The 21,243-nt window shown below is 50.0% G+C and overlaps 1 protein-coding gene across 1 annotated transcript in view; it reads left to right on the top strand.

Moving 5' to 3' along the window:
- LOC122368287 (mediator of RNA polymerase II transcription subunit 20-like) overlaps positions 1–19,841 on the top strand; it is a 29,852-nt gene extending 10,011 nt beyond the window's left edge. The window contains exons 3-5 of the mRNA XM_043342086.1: positions 1,940–2,211; positions 2,597–2,707; positions 19,095–19,841. Of these exons, the coding sequence (XP_043198021.1) occupies positions 1,940–2,211; positions 2,597–2,707; positions 19,095–19,187 (476 nt within the window). The 3' untranslated portion in view covers positions 19,188–19,841. The remainder of the gene's footprint in view (positions 1–1,939; positions 2,212–2,596; positions 2,708–19,094) is intronic.
- Positions 19,842–21,243: the final 1,402 nt, after the last annotated feature.

Genomic DNA, 21,243 nt, shown 5'->3' with positions numbered 1-21,243 from the left:
TGTAAGCCGTGCACTGTGCAGTATCTTTGGCAGTAGCTGAGCACAAAGCGATGCTCCGCTTTCTGGTTACTTAGCTTAGAGTTCTACCAGCAGTCCTGCCCGCTCCCACAATCTCTGAATGGTCTCTGTTTCCTCCGCTGTTTATTTATTCGCAATTTTATCCTGTATCGATTCGATCCGGTTTGGCCTGGAACAGATCTGTCGCAATGGATCCGGCTGGTAGCTACAACTTTATTCAAGTCTGCCTAGTGTCTAAGTCGATACGATATGGATTGTCTCAGAGTCTGTCTAGTGTTTCGGCCCCTACCATGTCAGCGCACCGTCGGCTCCAAGCGGGGCTGAGATATTGAGGTTAAACGCTAGAATGAATAATCGAATGAAAATTTCCATCCATGCACCATACAAGGCAAACTATTTATGTATAATTGGTCCGCAGAGGTCATATCCCGTAGTCATCGTTATGTTTGTTTTAGGTCAGTATTTTCTTTTTAGCACTGTCATCCTCTTCTCTTCCTCCCTCTGGCTGCATTCGACTACGTAGTGTCCTTACTCCTTACCACAGAATGCTTGCGTCGAGTCTGCAGTAACACCCATCGCCCCTATCATTAAGCCCCCTCACACATTCTTTAACGCTCTTTTTTACACTCCAAAAACCTCCCTGCTTCATCCACCCTCACTCGCCCTCACCCTCAACCTCACACTACCCTCCATAGGCGGCGGAACGATTTGAGACAAGGGGGGGCACCAGCTCGAGGAGCCTAACCTAGGGTACCCCCAAATCCTGTTTTCTCATCGAATTAAGGCCACTTATTTTTCGTCACAGCCCTGACACGATGATTTTTTTTTATTTTTTTTTTTACTAAACGAAAATGGCAGTTCACCCCCGTATGTGTGGTTAACTTTTAGCTGATCCTCAAGTACCTATGTGTTTGTCTCTTCCTTATTGTCGTTTGATAAATTCCATTTATCCTACATGTATCAAATTCCCAAGAAGCCATCGCAGTAGGTACTAATCATTGGCGAATCCCAGGGGGGAGGTCACATGGGTCATGACTTAGGGCCTGGGGTCACCACATGCCTGCCAGGAGCACCACAGGCCTGACAGCCGACAGGGGCACCACAGGCCCGCCAGGGGTACCACAGGCCTAGCAGGGGCACCACGGGCCTGTCAGTGGCATCACAGGCCTGTCAGGAGCACCATCGGCCTAGCAAAAGCACTACAGGTCTTCCAGGGGCACCACAGACCTGCCAGGGACACCAGAGGCCTGCCAGGGGCACTATCGGCTTCGCAGGGGAACCACCGGCCTCGCAAGGGCACCATGGGCCTGTCAAGGGCACCACAAGCCTGTCGTTGGCACTTTAGGATTGCCAGGGGCACCACAAACCTGTCAAGGGCACCTGCGTTCTAACAGGGGCACCACAGGCTCGCCAGGGGCACCACAGACCTGCCACGGCCCAGGGACACCACAGGCCTAGCAAGGACACCACAGGCCTGTCAGGGGCACCACGGGCCTGTCAGGGCCCATGGGCACCTAAGTCATGTCAGGGCCCACCGTAGGCTTGTCAGGGGGCAGAGTAGTTAGGTTCCACAGTATTTCCAGGGGCACCAGCGGCCTAGCAGGGGCACCAGTCATCACATGACTAACCAAAAATAAAGAAAATATAAAAACTGAAAATAGGGCACCACCAAAATTGAGTGGCCGAAATCCGTTGAGGTTTTAATTTTGGGTATAGGTAGGGGCACCACTTCGATTCATGACCTTCCTTTTGGAGTTTTCCCGAATCCGCCCCTGGTACTAATACATCAAATTTAAGGGGGGGCACCTTGCTATTGGTGCCCCCCTTGCAGAATTCAAGGGGGGGCACGGTGCCCCGGTGCCCCCCCCCCCCGTTCCGCCGCCTATGCTACCCTCCTGACGCCTTCCTCCCTGTGTTGCAGTGCCGGGCAACTCTCAGCGAGTCCTGAACGTGCTACACAACACGGAGGAACCAGCCAGCGTGTTCGCCATCCTCGAGGGCGGCGCCAAGCAGCCGGTGCTGGTGGCAGACACCCTGCTGGACGCGCTGCTGCCCAAGATGGCCGTCCTATACACATCCAACAAGAAGCAGACGCGTATCGAGTCCAAGGGAAATCGATACGAGATGGGCGACTTCGTGGTCAAGCTGGGTAGTGTTACCATGTCCGGCAGCTTCAAGGGCATACTAGTGGAGGTGAGGGTGGATGGATGTGTGAAACATGAGGATGGTGTGGGTGTGGGGGAGGGGAGTGAGCGAGAAGGGAAATGTTTGGGAGGGGAAGGTTGGATAAATGCTGGTGAAGTAGCAATGTAGGTGTAGATGTTATTGAGACAAACGTCGCGTCTACTTTTTATATTTTATTTTATGGGCTGCGTGCGACGCCAGCGAATTCAACCATACGGTACGATCTTCCGTGTGTGCTCTTATGGGAAGTGATCTGAACTGCCAAGACCGCTCTGTCGCACATGTCTTCCGCTGTGTCTTGCCTTCCAGTCTGACTTGCCTTCCATTAAACACACATTTCGTCATCATCATTCAGTCACCATCTCGTTATCTAACGCCCGCCCATCACCCTCAGGTGTGTTACCTGGCCTGCGTGGTGCCCGCCCTCTGCTGGGAGATGGTCTGGGAGTTCATGCAGTCTTTCCTGGGCAGCACAGTACCCTCCACACTGCCTCCATACATTCAGGTAAGCGCACACCCCATCTCCCACTCACTAGCTAGTAGCTACTCTTGCAGCTGGTCATGACGGCGCCTCTCGACCCACGAGCTCGAACCTCCGACGCTCGTCACCGCCAGTGTCGACACCCACATGGCCCAGGCCGGTTAAATCGGCTCCTTTTGCCGCTGACACGCTGCAGACACCAGTATCAGATGCCACCACGTGTGTAAGCCGTCTGTTTACATGGAGCTGGGTGTAATTGACGGCAGCTTTTGGGCCAATTAGGTCTGTCCGTGAGACGGGCCGCCGTCGCTCCGTATGATCAGCTCGTTTGGAGGTGTGATTATTAGGCTTGTTTATATGTTGTCAGTACGTAGTTTTCCGTTGCCACCTACGCTTTGGGCTTTCCGTATAATGAAAATGTCGATGACACTGGAAGGATGTAAAAATGTTTTTTTCTCATGCGTATGTCTCAATTAGAATGATAATAGCTAATGAAGCTCATAGTAAGTTCAAGTACCTAGTTAAGATAGTTAAAAGATATTTAATTATTCCAAAATCCTTTTATGTCGCGTGACATCACATTTTCGAGATCAAGATGATTTTTTTAGTCATGCAACCAGCTAGTCATCAGTGCCCTTATTAGCAGCAAAATTGCATTCACTTTTTACTAAACCATGATTGTTCTAAGCATGATAAATTGTCCCATGTACAGTCCACAGCAGAAGTAATGTGGGGTTTCAGTCATGGGTATGTTCTGCTTCTGAAGCTTAGGAACGATTTACCAGACTACAATGAAACTTTGAATGTAGCTTATATGTATCGTCACCCTTGCAGCTGCAACTTTAGCTACTGACATCTTCTTTTCGATCACTCCGCATTAAACAATCGCCAGTCAAAGCCAACCGTTGAGATTGGTAAAACCCTACATTACTTAAGCGGTGGGCTGTACCTTGCTAATTTAATTGTCCTATTTGGATAATGTACGGCGACATAACGACCTAACAAATATTTTACAAATACCTGTGCCAATATTGCTTGCAAACAGCCCTAAATCGCTCGCTTTTAATCAGTCTTGTCGCCGACCGGACATTTACCATTAATCACCAAATCCACGCATCAGTCAATTCGCGTTCAATTTGGCTCCTCTCGATGGTCAATCACGGCCGGATTTTGGCGCTCTGGGTTCATTATTGCGGCTCGCAGAGGCTGCATTTGCCCCGGACGCGTCATCATTTGCGTCAGCTGGCCGTGGCTGATCTAACTGCACCGGTTAGTGATCCATCAACGCCGGCTAGTGTCCAGTCTGATCGTGCCGGTAACAAACATCAGCTCAGTAGGAGGATCGATGATAAACACTGCACATGCCACTCTTGCCGCCGCCCAACGGACCCAACGGACATTGCTTAGCGACGGGGGATCGTCGCATACCGGTGGACGGGCGGCGGTGTGAGGGGTGGATGGATGATACCCTGGGATGGATGGTTGTCGGGCGGTTGTCAGAAGGTGACGGATGGATGTCGGGTGGTTGACGGATAGTTGACTGACGTTTGTGTGTCTGAACACGTTCGTCAGAACTGCTGAGGGAGGTTGAAGTTCGTTGTTGCTAAGTGATGGTGTCAGGGCTGTGCAATGAGTAATCCAGTGACGCCGAACGAAAGTGTATCTGTCCAGTCAAGCTAGGGTGCGATATTTATTGACAAGCGCCACCACTCATCGGGCAACTATGGCACATGTTAGTGTCACCAGACGGTACTTAGCTCACTGTCGCCAGACAATGTCATCAGTGTCACCTAACACATTTCAGTGCTGCTGCTACAAAACTGTCCAGTGTCAGCTAACACCGTTGGGTGCGTTTATGTGCGGGCTTATGTCACCACCGTGTCACCATGCCTCAATTCTTTGACCCTCACGGCCTGAAGATGGCCCTAAGTGACCTCTCACGGATGGCTGCGCCCATGACGGCCGCGCAGGGCACCGTACTAACCGAATCCGACCGGCGTTCGGTTGACGACTCAAACCGACACGATTCCAGCGCCGAGGCGGCACCCGATTCCTAGTCTCTAGAACCACTTCTCTCAGCTAGTTAATCCTCGATTCTCAGCTAGTTTATCTGCGACTGTCAGCCCGTTGGTCGCGTCGCAGCGGCACTATCTCTAATGAGGCGCCGATACGGCCACTGATTGTGAGTACGGCCTACAGCAGGTGTGCGCTCGGCGACTCGAGGGCGCCGGTCGGAGCGCGCCTGGCCTCCGAGACTGCTGTTCATTAGCCAGCATTGCCTTCTCGTTTAGGGCTGTTTTGGAAACACAACACCCAATTAGTGATACACATGGCGTATGACCTTTCGACTGTAACATACTGTCTGCCGATGGTGTGACTTAAGATTGCCCGCCGCTCGGGCGACAGAGGCTCTCGGCGATGGACGACCGCTGTCTCCCCGGGGCGTATTTTCGGTCGTTTCCCGGAGCCGGGTGAGGCGCCTCGCCAGCGCAGCGGGACAGGTCATTGGTTGTCGGCGCCGCGCGCTCCGCGACGGGTGGCTGGGAGGTCCGCGGGGAATGCGGCGGCTCCCAGTTTTACTAATGATCCGACTCGGCAGTCAGTCGCCCGCGCAGCGGCGGAGGCCGCGGCGGATCCCGTCATCCCCCGTGACTCACTGCAGTTGCTCTCCCCACGTAGTCAGGTGGCTTTACTGGTCAGTGGTCACTCTTGCCCTGCGCCAGCCACGCGACCCCCATACGAGTCAGCCTGTGTGCCAGGAGTGGGACGGAAAAGGCGGCCCTCAGGTAACGCTCGAGTGAGCGGGCGTTGGCAGGAGGTGGCGAGCCTGTCAGCCCCTCGTGGCGTGGCCACCGCTCTCGTCTGTCGCGCGTGCCGCCTGTCTCATCTGCCCCGCCGACAGTGACAGCGTCCGGGCACGCCTCTTTGACGACAATGGATCTCTAGTGGAAGGACACTTGTTGGATGCGAGCTCTCAAACTTGAAGTACTCTCTGCTATGGATAGTCGAGTTTTGAAGTACGAGTTTCAAGTTTGGATGATTGTTGAGCGTGTGTCGACTCACGAGTGGTATGGAGAAAGTCGGTACACTGTTCACTGTCCAGTGTCCTCTTTCATCTGGACTCTCGACCGCTCCACCGGAGGTCCGCTTCATGGAAGATATCCGGGGCTGCCGCCGGTGGTCACCCTACCCTCTGAGTTACTGTGGACGTCAAACCGCGTGGGACGCGACTTTTTCGCAATAACTTTTGAAGGCGTTGCCTCTCAAGAACGAAACTTCGGCAATGGACGTTTCAGACCCCGACCTAATTTTTATTACTAAGGTTTTTCAATGTCCGATCAATATTTAGGGCACTTCCCGTTCACTCGTAATGCTAAGTGAAATATCAGCCCGGATGGCGGCTATCGTCAGGCTGCTCGCGAAGCCCCGCCTACTAACTACGAATTCCCTGCCATCTACAGTTCAGACACGACTGCCATCTGTCGGTCGATCCTCACTCAGAACCGGTTCTGCATGCTGTGTGCGTCGGGTCTCAGATGGGCGGACATCTCGAAACCGAGATTGTTCAGTATGGCCTTTTACCAGGTTTTTTAATCCGAGAAAAAAAACCGAGATTGTTCAGTATGGTCATTTACCAAATTAACTATACGAATTATTGACTTAGCAGCAGGGATGCAGAGCTTTGAACATTTGAGTCAGCTCCAGCTCCGGCTCCGGCTCTGAGTAAAATGGCAATACGGCTCCGGCTCCGGCTCCCACTCAGGACAAAATATGACGGCTCCGGCGGATCCGGCTCCCCTCCGGCTATGCGTACCGGTGCATTACGGAAACATTTAAGTTGGGGCATATTGGGGCTTGGCAGGATAACACGAAGTGTACTAACGTTCCTGGCGGTTTGATATCTACAAGAACCTAAAATTAAAATTTTAATTAAAAAAAAGTAACTTGACTGTGTACCTAAATATATTATATTATTATGTATCTCATTTACGTAATTACGTTGACAAACTTATTAAATAATCATTTAATTATTTTCTGTTATTCTTAAACATCGTAATATTTGGCGTACGCGTAGGTATAGTCTTTCTATCTGGGTGACAATCTTAGCGAGTCGAAGAAAATATTTCATTGATAGAAGTGCGAACAGTCAACACTCGGTCCATTCTAAAAAGAATACTCTATGTAGGTAGATAGGCTGATGAGCAGTTTATCGCGGCTTCCTTCACGGTTAAATACCGACAAGAGGCGCATTGCAAATACATTCTTGCAGCCCTTAGGGCAAGCATGAATAACGTACGGTTCTCCAGTAAAAGTCTTGTTGGTTTTGCTTTTTTGGATATATCTGGTCCTATATTATGTTCAAATGCATAAGTATGAACCCGAATTGTGTGTATGCACATTTACCACTAGACTGTAAAATTGCATCCTTGTATGCCAAATACTTTCCGAGATATTCACCAAAAACCTCATTTTCTGCCGTTTGGGGTATTCTGGCCGCAATCTGCCTGGGATCGCCTATGACATCAGTAGAGCCATCTAACGAGAGGAACGCGGAAACACAGAATCATGAATGAATCGAGCGCGTAGTAAACGGTGTATGAAAGGGAGACTCAGCAGAGGCTATCCGGGTGGCCGGCGGGCGGCGCGCCCTTAGGCAACGGCTGACCCTTCGGACCGCGTGGGGTCAGAGGTCGCGCTCGCGAGTCGGGAAGTCTCGGCTCTAGGTTTCAGCGCTGTGCAGTCAGGAAGGGAGGGGAGGATAGCGCTAGCCCGACTGACTAGTATCTCGGCTGATTCGTGTGGGGTGGAAGGGAGCACAGAACGGGATGGTGGTTAGTGATGGATGGTGAGATGTGGTTAGGTTAGTGCGTACTGCGTAGAACGTAGCTGAACATGCATTGTTTTTCATGACAAACAACATGCAGCATAATGTGCGGGATTATGCCAGAACTGATACAAAAAGGGAACTATATTTCGGGCGAGGGAGTGGATAGGTGCCGTGACACAGCATGACGAAGACGATGCTGCCAAAATCGGGATGCTTTTTTGCCCCCATTCTTTTACCCCTAACATGGAGCGCTTGACCCGAACTTAGAGGTCCCCGACTGACCTTAGACCTTAAAATCGCACCCGTCAAGTGCGCCACCTTTTCTTCAGGGGCGCTCTTCCTGGTTGCCTCTGTTCTTACCAATAACTAAAGCAAATCGAACGTATAATTAAAAAGGCAGGCACCTCAAATACAATTTTATTCACACCCGCATACTTGTTTTGACCTATGTCTTCTCATATCATAATATATCACTTCAGTGCTTAACCCTCAACAGACTTTTGGGTTTTCTGCATATACCCAGGCCGAGGGGGCCGGGGGGGGGGGCGATTACGACCCCTCTCCGTCTTTTCGCCCCTAATTGAGCTAGCGCCTTCCGGATAAAACTGAGCGCGTGTGTCGTATGAGATGCAGCAGCTGGTGCCCGAGTTGAATGTCTCAGGTCAAATGATAAACTCTGAGGTCAGAATAAGTGCTCCAAGTCGCGGGATCGGTTTTTGGTAAACAACTTCACCATAGTGGATACAGAGCCAAGGTAATGGCACCATCGAGTTTTGCATGCTCAAGCGCGTCGAATAGTATACGCTTTATTTTTGTTGAGGTCAATTTAAGGTGTTCACCTCAGGTCATGATCAGGGCAGAGCCACTCAGTCCACGAAGCTGGCCCAAGGAGGTCGTATCGCTTATTTGATTCGGTAGGTCCTCACAAGTCCTTTGGTGGCTTCCCGACTCGCTAGCTCAATTTGACCGGGACTTTTTTGGTGAAAACTCCTGTGACCTTAGTGACGTCATACATGAAGTCGCCTAAGATCAAGAATGCAAAAGTAAATGCTGGGGCTCGTAAAGATTGTATAATATCACGAATTAATGCGCTTGAGATAGCTTTAGACGGCTCCCGGCGCCAAAATAGCAGTTTTCATATTTCCCCATTGATTAATAATCGTGAAGTTGCGTGACCGACCTGACTTCAGGTGACTCTTAAGAAAAATACGAGATAACTACATTCAAGTTGTGAGGCCTCTAGGAGATAGTATTATGTAGATCATATAAGCTTCATTACCCAGTGAAAGGTCCCCTGGCACGAAGGGTGTTGCGACGTCGCAACATTTTGGGACCTTACAGAGGTTCACTTTTGACGTCATTGGTCAACGGCCTGACCTTAACCTTCGCTCTTGTAAGAGGGTGTCGAACAGACGCCCCACTCTCAGTTTTTCGCAAATAACTCGCGCAAAAAGCGGCTGTTCGCGACGAAACTTTCAGTACCCTCAAGTTAATCAATATTACGCCTACCCTTAAAATTATTATGACCCTGACTCAAAAGACCTTTGACTTGTGACCTGTTTTCCGAGACCATGTTTGGCCGGAATCGCGATTTAGCGTATTTCGGCTCACATTATGAGCGCGTTTATTGTCTTTTTGTGGCTTTAAGCGATCAAACATGTGAAAGGATGTTGATCCCATGGATTCTAGTGGGTATCAAGGTCACGTGAAGGTCAGTCAGGTCACTGACCTTTGATGACCTTAGTTCACTGCTTCGAGTTCTACATGCTTCTAGGGTAGATTTTGGAGTTGATTTCGCATTTAGAAACCGTTTGAGCATTTACGAAGTAGTTTTGGTTCCCTCGTAACATGTGACCTGACCTGACCTGACCCGACCTGGACTAGATGCACGAAAACATCATCTGTGATAAAAGTTAACTTGAAATTCGTGATCAGCACCCCCGCAAAACCTTATAACACTATAACAGCCTCACTTTAAGAAGCTCTAACAGGTCCCGATTTTGCCGACTTTTGAGTATATATTGACTTATCAACAAATGACCTAGGACCTTAAAATTGTGTATCAACGGCGTCCTCTCGTCACGGGCAATACGCTCTTTTTCCGCGAAGCTCTAGCTCGATCAGGGTCTGAACGGCAAAGGGGTCCAACACATGGTCAACGCAAACATGGTCCCTTTATGCTAGACGCTGGAAAAACACCAATATGAGCGAGGGTTAAAATACAGCTGCTGTCATACAAATTCGGCTGGAATCAAAGGTCAGGTTTGCAAAATTTCAGCTCTCGCAGCAAATAGACATGTGGAGGCGGCACCCGTCCCCCGCCCCCTCTTCTCCTCTCGGCCACTGCCAGCGAGGTTTTAAACGTATCATACACATTACAAAGCATCATATCAGATGACGCACCCGAGCAGCCATATGCACTGAACAAAAGCTTATTACCCACCCTAGGCTATCGGCACTAGAGATGTCAATCGGATACAAACTTTTTGGTATACCGATGCCAAACCGATACCAACTCGGTATTTGGTATTTCAATGCTAATGTGTTTGGTATTTTGTTGGTATCATGAACCCTTGCTAATGGTTAGGAGGCTAAGAAATCGGTAAAAATTTGGTATTTTCCTCATGTTCCCAAGTTGGTTTGGTTTCGACTTTCGGTATTTCTACACGGTTTTGGTTGGTATTTGGTTTGGTATCGGTATTCCGATTTTCCGTAATTGACATCACTAATCGGCACCATAGCACATGGTCGAGACTGTCGTCAGCCACGGACGCGCACTCGACCAACCCTCCGAGCCCGTTGACTGCGGGTGACCTTGACATGTCAAGCCTGATCGGCCGCCGGCCGCTGTCGTGCGGCCGTTACACGCGGAGGGGAGGGAGACACAAAGCTCTACGTTATAGCTGACCTCTGACCTTTCCCTGCGCCCTGGGCCTCGTTTCATAAAACTCTGCCGTAACTTACACCTTTCCGTAATTCACACCCTTTCAAACTACGGAGCGCAAATAAATCCGTTTCACAAAGCCACAACTGGAATTGTTTACACCTTCGTAACTAAGCACATTTGCGTAGTTACCGTAATTTATCAAGCGTTCTACAAATTACAATTTCATGTCAACACTTATTTTTTTACGAGAATTTATAAAACAATGATGTTGAATTTAAATCTTAAAAAATTATGTATGAAAAAACAAAATTGATATTGATGACCATCCTTTATTAAAACAATATATTAAAAACAGCAGAAAGCCAGCTAAGCAGAAGTGCCTAACTACGAAAGTGGCGCGGCGCGGCGAATAAACAAAATTCCGATAGTGGCCACAAAAAGCGACTGGTACAGAAGATTTGCAGTTTCTTTTTCTCATTTTGGCTGTTCTTTCTTCCTCACCGGGCTCAACATTATAAAATAGGTATATTAAAAATTAGCTTCGAATCTTCACATTAATTCAAAATCACGCAACATTTTTGTGCGTAGTTTACACCACTGATATCAAGAGCTTGATAAAATATTTGGCGTTAATTACGTCGTTTTATGAAACCCAAATGGCATCAATTGGTCCGGAATCGAGCATTTGCCGTAAATGAAGCTCCGTACTTTCGATGGGGTGAATTACTCCGGTCTCCGGCTTTATGAAACCGAATTGGCATCAAATACGCCAAATCTGGCATAATTAACGGAACGCCGTAAGTAATTCCTTTTATGAAACGAGGCCCTGGTCACTGACCCCGCTCCATGTCGCTGGGCGGTGGCATGGCGGTGGAAACCGGTTCTAGCCTCTACACATGCCACCATTCTAACGCTCCCCTCCCCACGCTACTACGCGGCGTGGAGTACGCTCGTGCGTAACTGGGCGGAGCAAGGGGGCACGCGATACAGGGGCGGAACTGGTTGCCCTCCCGCTCGCCGAGCGACCAACGACTAATACCCTGGAGAACCGTACGCCATGCGGCTGGGTGTGTTGGCAGGAAGCACCGCGTACGGCTCTCCAGTAAAAGTCTTGTTGGTTTTGCTTTTTCGGACATATCTGGTCCTATATAATGTTTAAATGCATAAGTATCAACCCGGATTATGTATATGCACATTTACCACGAGACTGTGAAATTTCATCGTTGTATGCCAAATACTTTCCGAGATATCCACCAAAAACCTCACTTTCTGCCGTTTGGGGTATTCTGGCCGCAATCTTCCTGGGATCGCCTATGACATCCATGGTGCCACCTAGCGAGAGGGACGCGGAAACACAGAATCATGAATGAATCGAGCGCGTAGTAAACGGTGTATGGAAGGGAGACTCGGCAGAGGCTATCCGGGTGGCCGGCGCGCGGCGCGCCCTCAGGCATCGGCCGACCCTTCGGACCGCGTGGGGTCAGAGGTCGCGCTCGGGAAGTCTCGGCTCTGGGTTTTAGCGCTGTGCAGTCAGGAAGGGAGGGGAGGATAGCGCTAGCCAGACTGACTAGTATCTCGGCTGATTCGTGTGGGGTGGAACGGATCACAGAACGGGATGGTGGCTAGTGGTGGATGATGGGATGGTGGTTAGGTTAGTGCGTACTGCGTAGAACGTAGCTGAACATGCTTTTTTCATGGCAAACAACATGCACCATAATGTGCGGGATTATGCCAGAACTCATACAAAAAGGAACTAATATTTCGGCCGAGGGAGTGGATGAGTGCCGTGACAAAGCCGGACAATGCTGCCAAAATCGGGATGCTTGTTTGCTCCCATTTTTTTATTTATTAAGTTTTAACCCTAACATGCAGCGCTTGATCCGAACTTGAGGTCCCCGACTGACCTTGGACCTTAAAATCGCACCCGTCCGGTGCGCCACCTTTTCTTCAGGGGCGCTCTTCTTGGTTGTATCTGTTCTTACCAATAACTAAAGCAAATCGAATGTATAATAAAAAGGCATACCTCAAACACAGTTTAATTCACATCCGCTCGTGTGCATACTTGTTTTTACCTATACCTTCTCGCATCATAATATATCACTTCAGTGCTTAACCTTCAACGGAATTTTGGGTTTTCTGCATATACCCCGGCCGAGGGGGGGGCGATTACGACCCCTCTCCGTCTTTTTGCCCCTAATTGAGCTAGCGCCTTGCGGATAAAACTGAGCGCGTGCGTCGTATGAGATGCAGCAACTGGTACCCGAGTTGAATGTCTCAGGTCCACCGATAAACTCTGAGGTCAGTATAAGTGCTCCAAGTCGCGGGATCGGTTTTTGGTAAACAACTTCACCTTAAGTGGTTACAGACTACAGAGCCAAGAGTTTTGCATGCTAAAACGCGTCGAATAGTTTACGCTTTGTTTTTGTTGAGGTCAATTTAAGGTGTTTACCTCAGGTCATGTCAGGGCAGAGCCACTCAGGCCACGAGGCTGACTCAAGGAGGTCATATCGCTTCTTCGATGCGGTAGGTCCTTACAAGTCCATTGGTGGCTTCCCGACTCGCTAGCTCAATTTGATCGGGACTTTTTGGTGAAATCTCCTGTGACCTTAGTGACGTCATAAATGAAGTCGCCTAACTTTAAGAATGGAAAAGTGAATGCTGGGGCTTGCAAAAATTGTATAAAATCGCGAATGCATGCGCTTAAACAGCTTTAGATGGCTCCCGGCGCCAAAATAACAGTTTTCATATTTCCCAATTGATTAATAATCGTGAGGTTGCGTGACCGACCTGACTTCAGGTGACTCTTAAGAAAAATACGAGATAGCTACATACAAGTTGTGAGGCCTCTGGGAGATAGTACTAGATCATATAAGCTTCATTCCCCGTTGAAAAGTCCCCTGGCACGAAGGGTGCTGCGACGTCGCGACATTTTGGGGCCTTACAGAGGTTCACTTTTGACGCCATTGGTCAACAGCCTGACCTTAACCTTCGCAATTGTAGGAGGGTGTCGAACAGACCTCCTACCCTCAGTTTTTCGCAAATAACTCGCGCAAAAAGCGGCTGATTGCGGCGAAACTTTCATTACCCTCGAGTTATTCAATATTACGCCTACCCTATAATTTGCATGACCCTGACTCAAAAGACCTTTGACTTGTGACCTGTTTTCCGAGACCATGTTTGGCCGGAATCGCGTTTTGGCGTATTTCGAGTAGAAAGCGTTTTATTGTCTTTTTGTGGCTTTAAGCGATCAAACATGTGAAAGGATGTTGATCGCATGGATTCTAGTGGGTTTCAAGGTCACGTGAAGATCAGTCAGGTCACTGACCTTTGATGACCTTTGTTCACTCTTTCGAGTTCTACATGTTTCTAGGGTAGATTTTGGAGTTGATTTCGCATTTAGAAACCGTTTGAACATTTAAGAAGTAGTTTTGGTTCACTCGTAACGTGTGACCTGACCTGACCTGACCCGACCTGGCCTAAATGCCCGAAAACATCATCTGTGATCAAAACTAACTTGAATTTCGTGATCAGCACCCCTCAAAACCCTATAACAGCTTCACTTTACGAAGCTCTAACAGGTCCCAACGAGCGTGTTGCCCGTCACGAGAGGAAGCCGATGATACCCAATTTTAAGGTCCTAGGTCATCGGGTGACCTTCCAGGTCAGGTCAATGACCCAAAAAGCGGGAAAATCGGGACCTGTTAGAAAGTCGTAAAGTGTGGCTGCTATGTGGTTTTCCGGGGTGCTGATCACGAATATCGTATTAGTTTTGATCAGAGATGATGTCTTTAAGAATTTAGACCAGGTCGGGTCAGGTCAGGTCAGGTCAACCGGTAGGGGTTGTGACGGGTATTCGTAATACGTGTCAACCGCCTCTGACAGCTTCGTAACATGTTACGAAGGCACCAAAACTACTTCGTAAATGTTCAAATGGTTGCCAAATTCGAATTCAGCTCCAAAAACTAGCCTAGAAGCATGTAAAACTCGAAAAAGTGAACCAAGGTCACCCGAGGTCACCAAAGGTCAATGACCTGACCTGACCTTCAGCTGACCTTGAAACCCACCCTAATGTATGGGAGCAACATCAAATCACATGTTTGAACGTTTGAAACCACGAAAAGCTTGCAAACGCGCGGCTAATGCGAGCCGACATACGCCGAATCGCGATTCCGGCCAAACATGGTCTCGGAAAAGAGGTCACAGGTCAAAGGTCATTTGGGTCAGGGTCAAAAAAATTTCAGGGTAGGCGTAAAATTGATCAATGCGAGGGTACTGAAAGTTTCGTCGCGATCGGCCGCTTTTTACGCGAGTTATTCGCGAAAAACCTTAGGGGGGTTGCATCAACCGCCCCTGTGCTGGCGAGGGTTAAAATTGGGTATCATCGGCCTCCTCTCGTCACGGGCAACACGCTCTTTTTCCGCGAAGCTCTAGCTCGATTAGGGGCTGAACGGCAAAGGGGTCCAACGGACCCTCCTCCCCCTCTTTACGATAGACGCTGGCAAAACACCAATATGGGCGAGGGTGAAAATACTTTAATACAGCTGCTGTCATAAAAATTCAGCTTGAACCAAAGGTCAGGCTTGCCAAATTTCAGCTCTCGCAGCTATCAACAGAAATAATCATGTGAAGGCGGCACCCGCCTCCCCCCCCCCTCTCGGCCACTGCCAGCGAGGTTGCGTATCATACATGTTACAAAGCATCATATCAAGATGACACACCCCAGCAGCCTGAACAAAAACTTATTACCCACGCTAGTCTATCGGCACCATAGCACATGGTCGAGACTGTCTTCAGCCACGGACGCGCACTCGACCAACCCTCTGAGCCCGTTGACTGCGGGTGACCTTGACATGTCTAGCCTGATCGGCGGCCGGCCGCTGTCGTGCGGTCGTTACACGCGGAGGGGAGAGAGACACAAAGTTCTACGTTATAGCTGACCTCTGACCTTTCCCTGCGCCCTGGTCACCGACCCCGCTCCATGTCGCTGGGCGGGGGCATGGCGATGGAAACCGGTTCTAGCCTCTACACATGCCACCATTCTAACCCTCCCCTCCCCACGCTACTACGCGGCGTGGAGTACGCTCGTGCGTAACTGGGCGGAGCAAGGGGTCACGCGATACAGGGGCGGAACTGGTTGCCCTCCCGCTCGCCGAGCGACCAACGACTAATACCCTGGAGAACCGTACCAACCCCTACGGACCGCGACTGACCGGTCTCGGGTCAGGTAGCGCCTCAGGCAACGGCCAGCCGAGGCGGAGCTTAGCTCCAACGTCACACTATGGCTCCGCCCCTTGTGGTGTAGCCTCTGCTCACCGAGAGAGTTTCGGGAGCAAAATTTAACATTACGAGTGAACGGGAAGTGCCCTAAATATTGATCGGACATTGAAAAACCTTAGTAATAAAAATTAGGCCGGGGTCTGAAACGTCCATTGCCGAAGTTTCGTTCTTGAGAGGCAACGCATTCAAAAGTTATTGCGAAAAAGTCGCGTCCCACGCGGTTTGACGTCCACAGTAGGTGTGTTTGTTTGTGGCTGGCGGCGGTCGGCGGCAGGGCAGACGGCAGACTATTCCTAACGTCGGCAGCCCCCGGGTCACGGGCGGGTGACACGGGCTGACATCACCTCGGCACCGCCGCCGCCGCCGAGCGTCACTCGCAGAGAAACGCCCGCTCTACGTGGAGTCATGCCTCATAGCCGTGTCTCATCACCGTGTCTCACCGTCGCCGTGTCTCAGCGCTTCGGAGGGCGGGGTGGGGAAATATGATGGGTTACGTCCTCAGATCAGACAGTTGCCAGGGCCAGCCGGTCGACCCACGGCCTTATTTCAACACGCCGTGCGCTATTCAAGTTTACGCTCTCTGCGACGGCGATTCGGCTGCGGTTCTGCGACGCTTTGCGATGTTTTGTCCAAGTGGGCGGTCATCCGTCCGTCCGCCCGTCCATCTGGCAGCAGTGGCGGCGGACAGATCCCGGCCCGAACTCTGACCGGAAGCGGCGGCCGTCTGGAGGCGTGTCGCGCGCCGCGGGACCGGGCGGCAGTCGAGCGTCCGGCGGCGGTCTGCTGCGCCCGCGCCGGCCGCCCTGGGTCGGATCATGGCCCGCTCGACCGCTCTGTGTATGTTCTCTGGTGGTCAGGAGGAATGTGTCGCCGGACGGTGACTCACGGCCGGATGGGCCCGGCGACGGTGGTCAGTGTCGGGTCCACTGTAGGTCACGGGAGGGGCTGCAGCCTATAGTGGTACAAAAAGTTTTTAGATGAATGTTTTTATATTTAGTTTTATGAATTCCGGCCCGGTTTAGTTCGTGTATTTGGAATAATTTACGATTGACTGCAAGAGAAACGTTGAAACCTAGATCGTTTATCGCCGACATGACGCTTTGGTCTTTTGGCGTCCGCTTTAAGCAACTCTTGCTATCATAGTCTGAGAATGGCCTACAGTGTACACTATACACAGCAAAAAAGTGTAAAGTTTAAAAACCATACGCGCACCAGAGCGCCCTGGACCTGGCAGTTGGTCACACCCAGGCGTTCTTTTAATAAAATTTAATTGTCACTGGTGTCTTTGCGATGGAATTCGGTGAATACGGGTGACAACGCTCACCATTCCTGTTTCCAAACGTTGTCCGCTGAAGCCCTGTTCAGTGTTCAGTGTGTGTGGAAACCTTGCTCTCCAGGAATACCAACCCGCACAGCGCCAATAATTTATCATCGGTATGACTTTTAGATCAAACATGTCAAAACATTTGGGGCTTGTTCGATGGTCATCTAATCGCCGGTTGATCTTTTGCGGCTGCTTTTGTTCTGTTATGGGCCGACAAACACTTTTAATGATGGATGGGTTTGATTTTAACGGCATTCATTATCAAAATGTCACAATGATGTTTTTATTATCTAAATGCACGGTAGTTTTGTTAGGTGTTGTCGTTCGTGTCTTATTCAGTCAGGTGCATGTAAATATCGCAAGGCATTGCATCGTTGCAATCAATTCATAATGCAGTATGCTCTGTGGTATTTAGTTGTCTGGTATTCCAAACTCATTCATTGGTATTCCAAACTCATTCTAGGCCACCCCAAATACTACTCACAGGGCTGCAACTGAAATGGGTGCCGTGCTTTAAGTACCTCGGTCATGTGATCAGAGAAGACTTGCGTGATACTGACGATATGTGTAGGGCCAAACGCACTCTGTACAGCAATGTGAACATGTTGTTAGCAACTGTTGGCTTCGCAAAGAGAGATGTTCTAACGAATCTCTTTAAAACACATTGTGCCAGCCTGTATGGATGCGAGCTTTGGGTAGCGTATCGTGTTCAGAAAGCAGCTCGCGAGCTGTGCGTTGCGTACCACAACTGCTTGAAAAGGCTTCTCAAGGTTCCGAAGTGGGCACGTAATCACGAACTCTGCCATGACCTTGGAATGTTGACTTGTCCAATGCAAATAGCATATAGACAGATGTTATTTTGGCGCCGCCTTTCGCTCTCGCCCAACACTCTGGTTGCTGCCGTGTTGGCAAGTCCAGCTGGCCAAACGGGGCTGACGGCCCAAACGCACTTGCGACTGCGTCAGCAGTATGAACTGAATGATTTGGATTTGTCCGCCATCTCCCCTTCTGAGCTAAATAATGTGTTCGTTGCGCGCATCGAAAATGTTGTACGGCAGAGGGGGAATGATGGTGCCGCAGATCGGTTTGTGTACCAGTTGTTCTAGGGATCTTGCTGTTTTGCACTAGTTATTTTTTGTGTATATTGATGAATGATGTGTAATGTATGTGTGCGGTTTGTGTATTATATGTACCGACTTCGGTATGCAATAAACATTATTATTATTATTATTATTATTATTGGCAGCCTACCTGAGTCATAAATTCATACCCGTCCCGTGGAAGTGCAGGAAAATTCGTCATCAGAGCAATGAAACAGTGGAATGCATTTTCTCGTCAACCTATTATTCAATTAGATATTTATTCGCTGGCTGTTTACTATCTGTTTTGTTGCGAGGCGATTTGTCTCGTTGCAGCAGATGTTTTTCTACGTTTCACGTCATGAAAAATGCGACTATTAAGCGACATGGTTCTTATCGAGACTGAAATGAGACTGGCCATCAGTTTCCGCGCCCAATATGGTCGGCTTGGCTGACAGCTGTTCACCAGAGACCACAAATCACCACGGCAGAAACCATATGTCAGATTGGTCCCGGAGAATACCTTCGAGCTCTGTGGGCCAACTGACTCGCATTGCTGCGCGTCCAGCAATGTGCTTCGTTGTTCAACCGCTGCCGTGGTGGTGGCCAAGTTGTGCAATGTGCATTGTACACGCTTTGATGTTTCGGATCTCCTTGGAATTATTCCTTCCAGTGAATCGTTTAGTGTTGGTAATTCATAGATCTCAAACCACCCCTCAACTGGGCTGTACTGTTTGAAATCCAGTTAAGATAATCTCACGGGGATACTTGGCTCTCCCGATAGCAGCTGTATGTGTTTATGCTTGTCAGCCTAGATCGGCAGCGCTGTTTGTATATGTATTCCATTTTGTGTTTGATTTCCTGGTTAGTGTCCCTGCGGGCCACTGCGTCACTCGTTCAGAAATGTGGCACGAGTGACTGATGCTGATCTGTGCCGTGTTGGAACTCATCTCCGCCACTCTGACCATATACAGTCACGTCGCGCCTATTGAGGTCGTGTTTCTGCCTGTTCGCAGAGCCGACAGAACGCCACGTTCAGCCCCACCGATACCATCCAGATGTACCTAGAGAAGTTCAACGAGTTCAGGAAGCAGACGGTGGCACGGTGACGTCGTAGCTGGACTGACGTGCTCTCCGACCCCGCTGGGACTGACGTGACCCGCCCGGCGAGTCATATCTCGGCCTCTTGTGCTGTGTGAGTGTTACGAATCAGTGCTGGCAACTCGGGTGTAATGACTTTGTTAAAGCAAAGTTTGTACATCTCAGAAGACATTTGTATCATATGTAAGACACTCGTGATGCAGGGAATGTGTCGATTTGGTGCAAAAACCTGTCTGTTCCCAGCACTGAGGTTCGGTATTGTTTGATCATTGATGATTACCGAATATTGTGATGGCCTGCATTAAACAGAAGGGATATGGACCAGACCCATCGTCGATGTCATTCTCTCATTCCGGCCGATACCGCTCATCTCCAGCTGGCGTCATCCAACATTATCCACCGTCATCCGTAGATACCCTCCATCATTTTGTTGTCATTCCTGTGTCCGCTGCAGCCATGCGGCTGATGTGTATTCGACCTGGATTCTCACCGTGCTGCACTGCCCTGACGCCCTGGGTGGCCTCTGTATCCGTAGCGGCGGCCCTGCACCCCCAGTTGCAGTGTGCACTGTGCACCGTTCGCTCAGACTCGTGTACATCACGTGGACGTGTGGGCGCCGCCCGGCTGCCATCATCGAGAGCTAATATACACCGCCAGTTGCAGCCGTCGTGTTTTCAGTCTCAGCTGACGGAGACTTTCTGACGGGTCGGCCACGGGGTGTGTGAGTGAGTGAGTGCGAGTTTTAGGTCAGTCAGTGGCACCGCGTATAGTTCATAATCTGTTGATCATAAGTCTCTGGAATGGGTAATAACTCTACCTACTGGGACCTACCGGAGCCCAGGGAACTAGTTCAGCTGATAAGTTTGTCGTGAAGACAGGGACTTCAATATTCTGGAACATAATGCTGGGAAGTGGTGGACATTTTGGTTTTAACATTTCTGAAACTTGACGTGTGTGTGTAGTGATTTGGAGATGGTAAGTCATGCTAAAGATGTACGCGAAAGAAATGGTATACGTTGTCTTGATAGCTTTCATACACAGATTTTGAGTCCTCCAGCTAGCTCAAGAACGCTTCAGCTGATACCGCCCCATGGCCGAATCTATTTGATATTGGTGAAATGTCCTAAGTTTGCATAGCTGCGAGCCTGCGAGCACACAAGTCCGCATGCCTTCGTTCTTGCAAGGCCGGGGGTGGACAGCCGGATGTCGACGTCGTTCAAACCAGGCTAGGTATACCACACACGTGGGTCGCTGATCCAGTTATCAGGGGCGTGAGGAACGGCTGTCCAAACACTCAACCACATTTCTACGCTCTTCAAATCAGCCCGCAAACCTGAGGGCTGAGGCTGAAGCCTGAAGGACAAAACCAAGAATGGATAGTTGGTTATTCGAGACGATGTTTGCTGTTGAGTAACTGAAGTTGTTTGCTACTTTTTCGCGTCTCATGCTGCCGCTTTCAGTCGTCTGCTCGGGGCCGGACCGGTGTATTTTTACTTGCTTCGTTTGTTTTTGGTCGTCACGGGCTGCTAACGTAACCGAAATAGAAACCGACAAACGATGAGTAATGTGCAACAGCTAAAAGAACACCTTTCACTCTCAGCTGCGCGCTCTCTTTCACTCGAGGCCGACTGTGCGTCAGTCATTTGCTGCCTCTCCCAGTTACCCTCGATCTGCAAAATTGCATAATCATGTCTCACGTCACTATCTGATGCCCCAGCTGCCGCAGCTTGGGCCGATTGACGACAGCGTTTTTGATGTTCCGCGCCACGCAGTCTGACCGCCTGACATCTGGTCAGGTCAGCGTCTGACGCGGTATTCGGACACGACCCGGTAACCCAGAGCCCCCTCCCCTCCCCCCGCCCCTGCCTCGCCCCGGGCGTCACGGTCTCGTAGAGTGGGTATTTGGGTTGGCCGCACCACCCGTTGTGTGCCCCGCGGGGCCGCCGTACGGAGCTCCCGAACGTAAGCACACCAAAGGGGAACGACCGAGGTGGAGGGGTGGGATGGTGGGTACCGGGGTGGCTTGTCGATCCATGGTGTCCTGAGTGGTTTACCGGGACAGAA

The sequence above is a fragment of the Amphibalanus amphitrite genome, unplaced genomic scaffold (assembly GCF_019059575.1).
Source record: "Amphibalanus amphitrite isolate SeventyFive unplaced genomic scaffold, NRLGWU_Aamphi_draft 000936F_arrow, whole genome shotgun sequence".
NCBI classification, from domain to species: Eukaryota; Metazoa; Arthropoda; class Thecostraca; order Balanomorpha; family Balanidae; genus Amphibalanus; species Amphibalanus amphitrite.
Note: the sequence above shows the minus strand (reverse complement) of the source record. Positions and strands in the feature narration are given on the sequence as shown.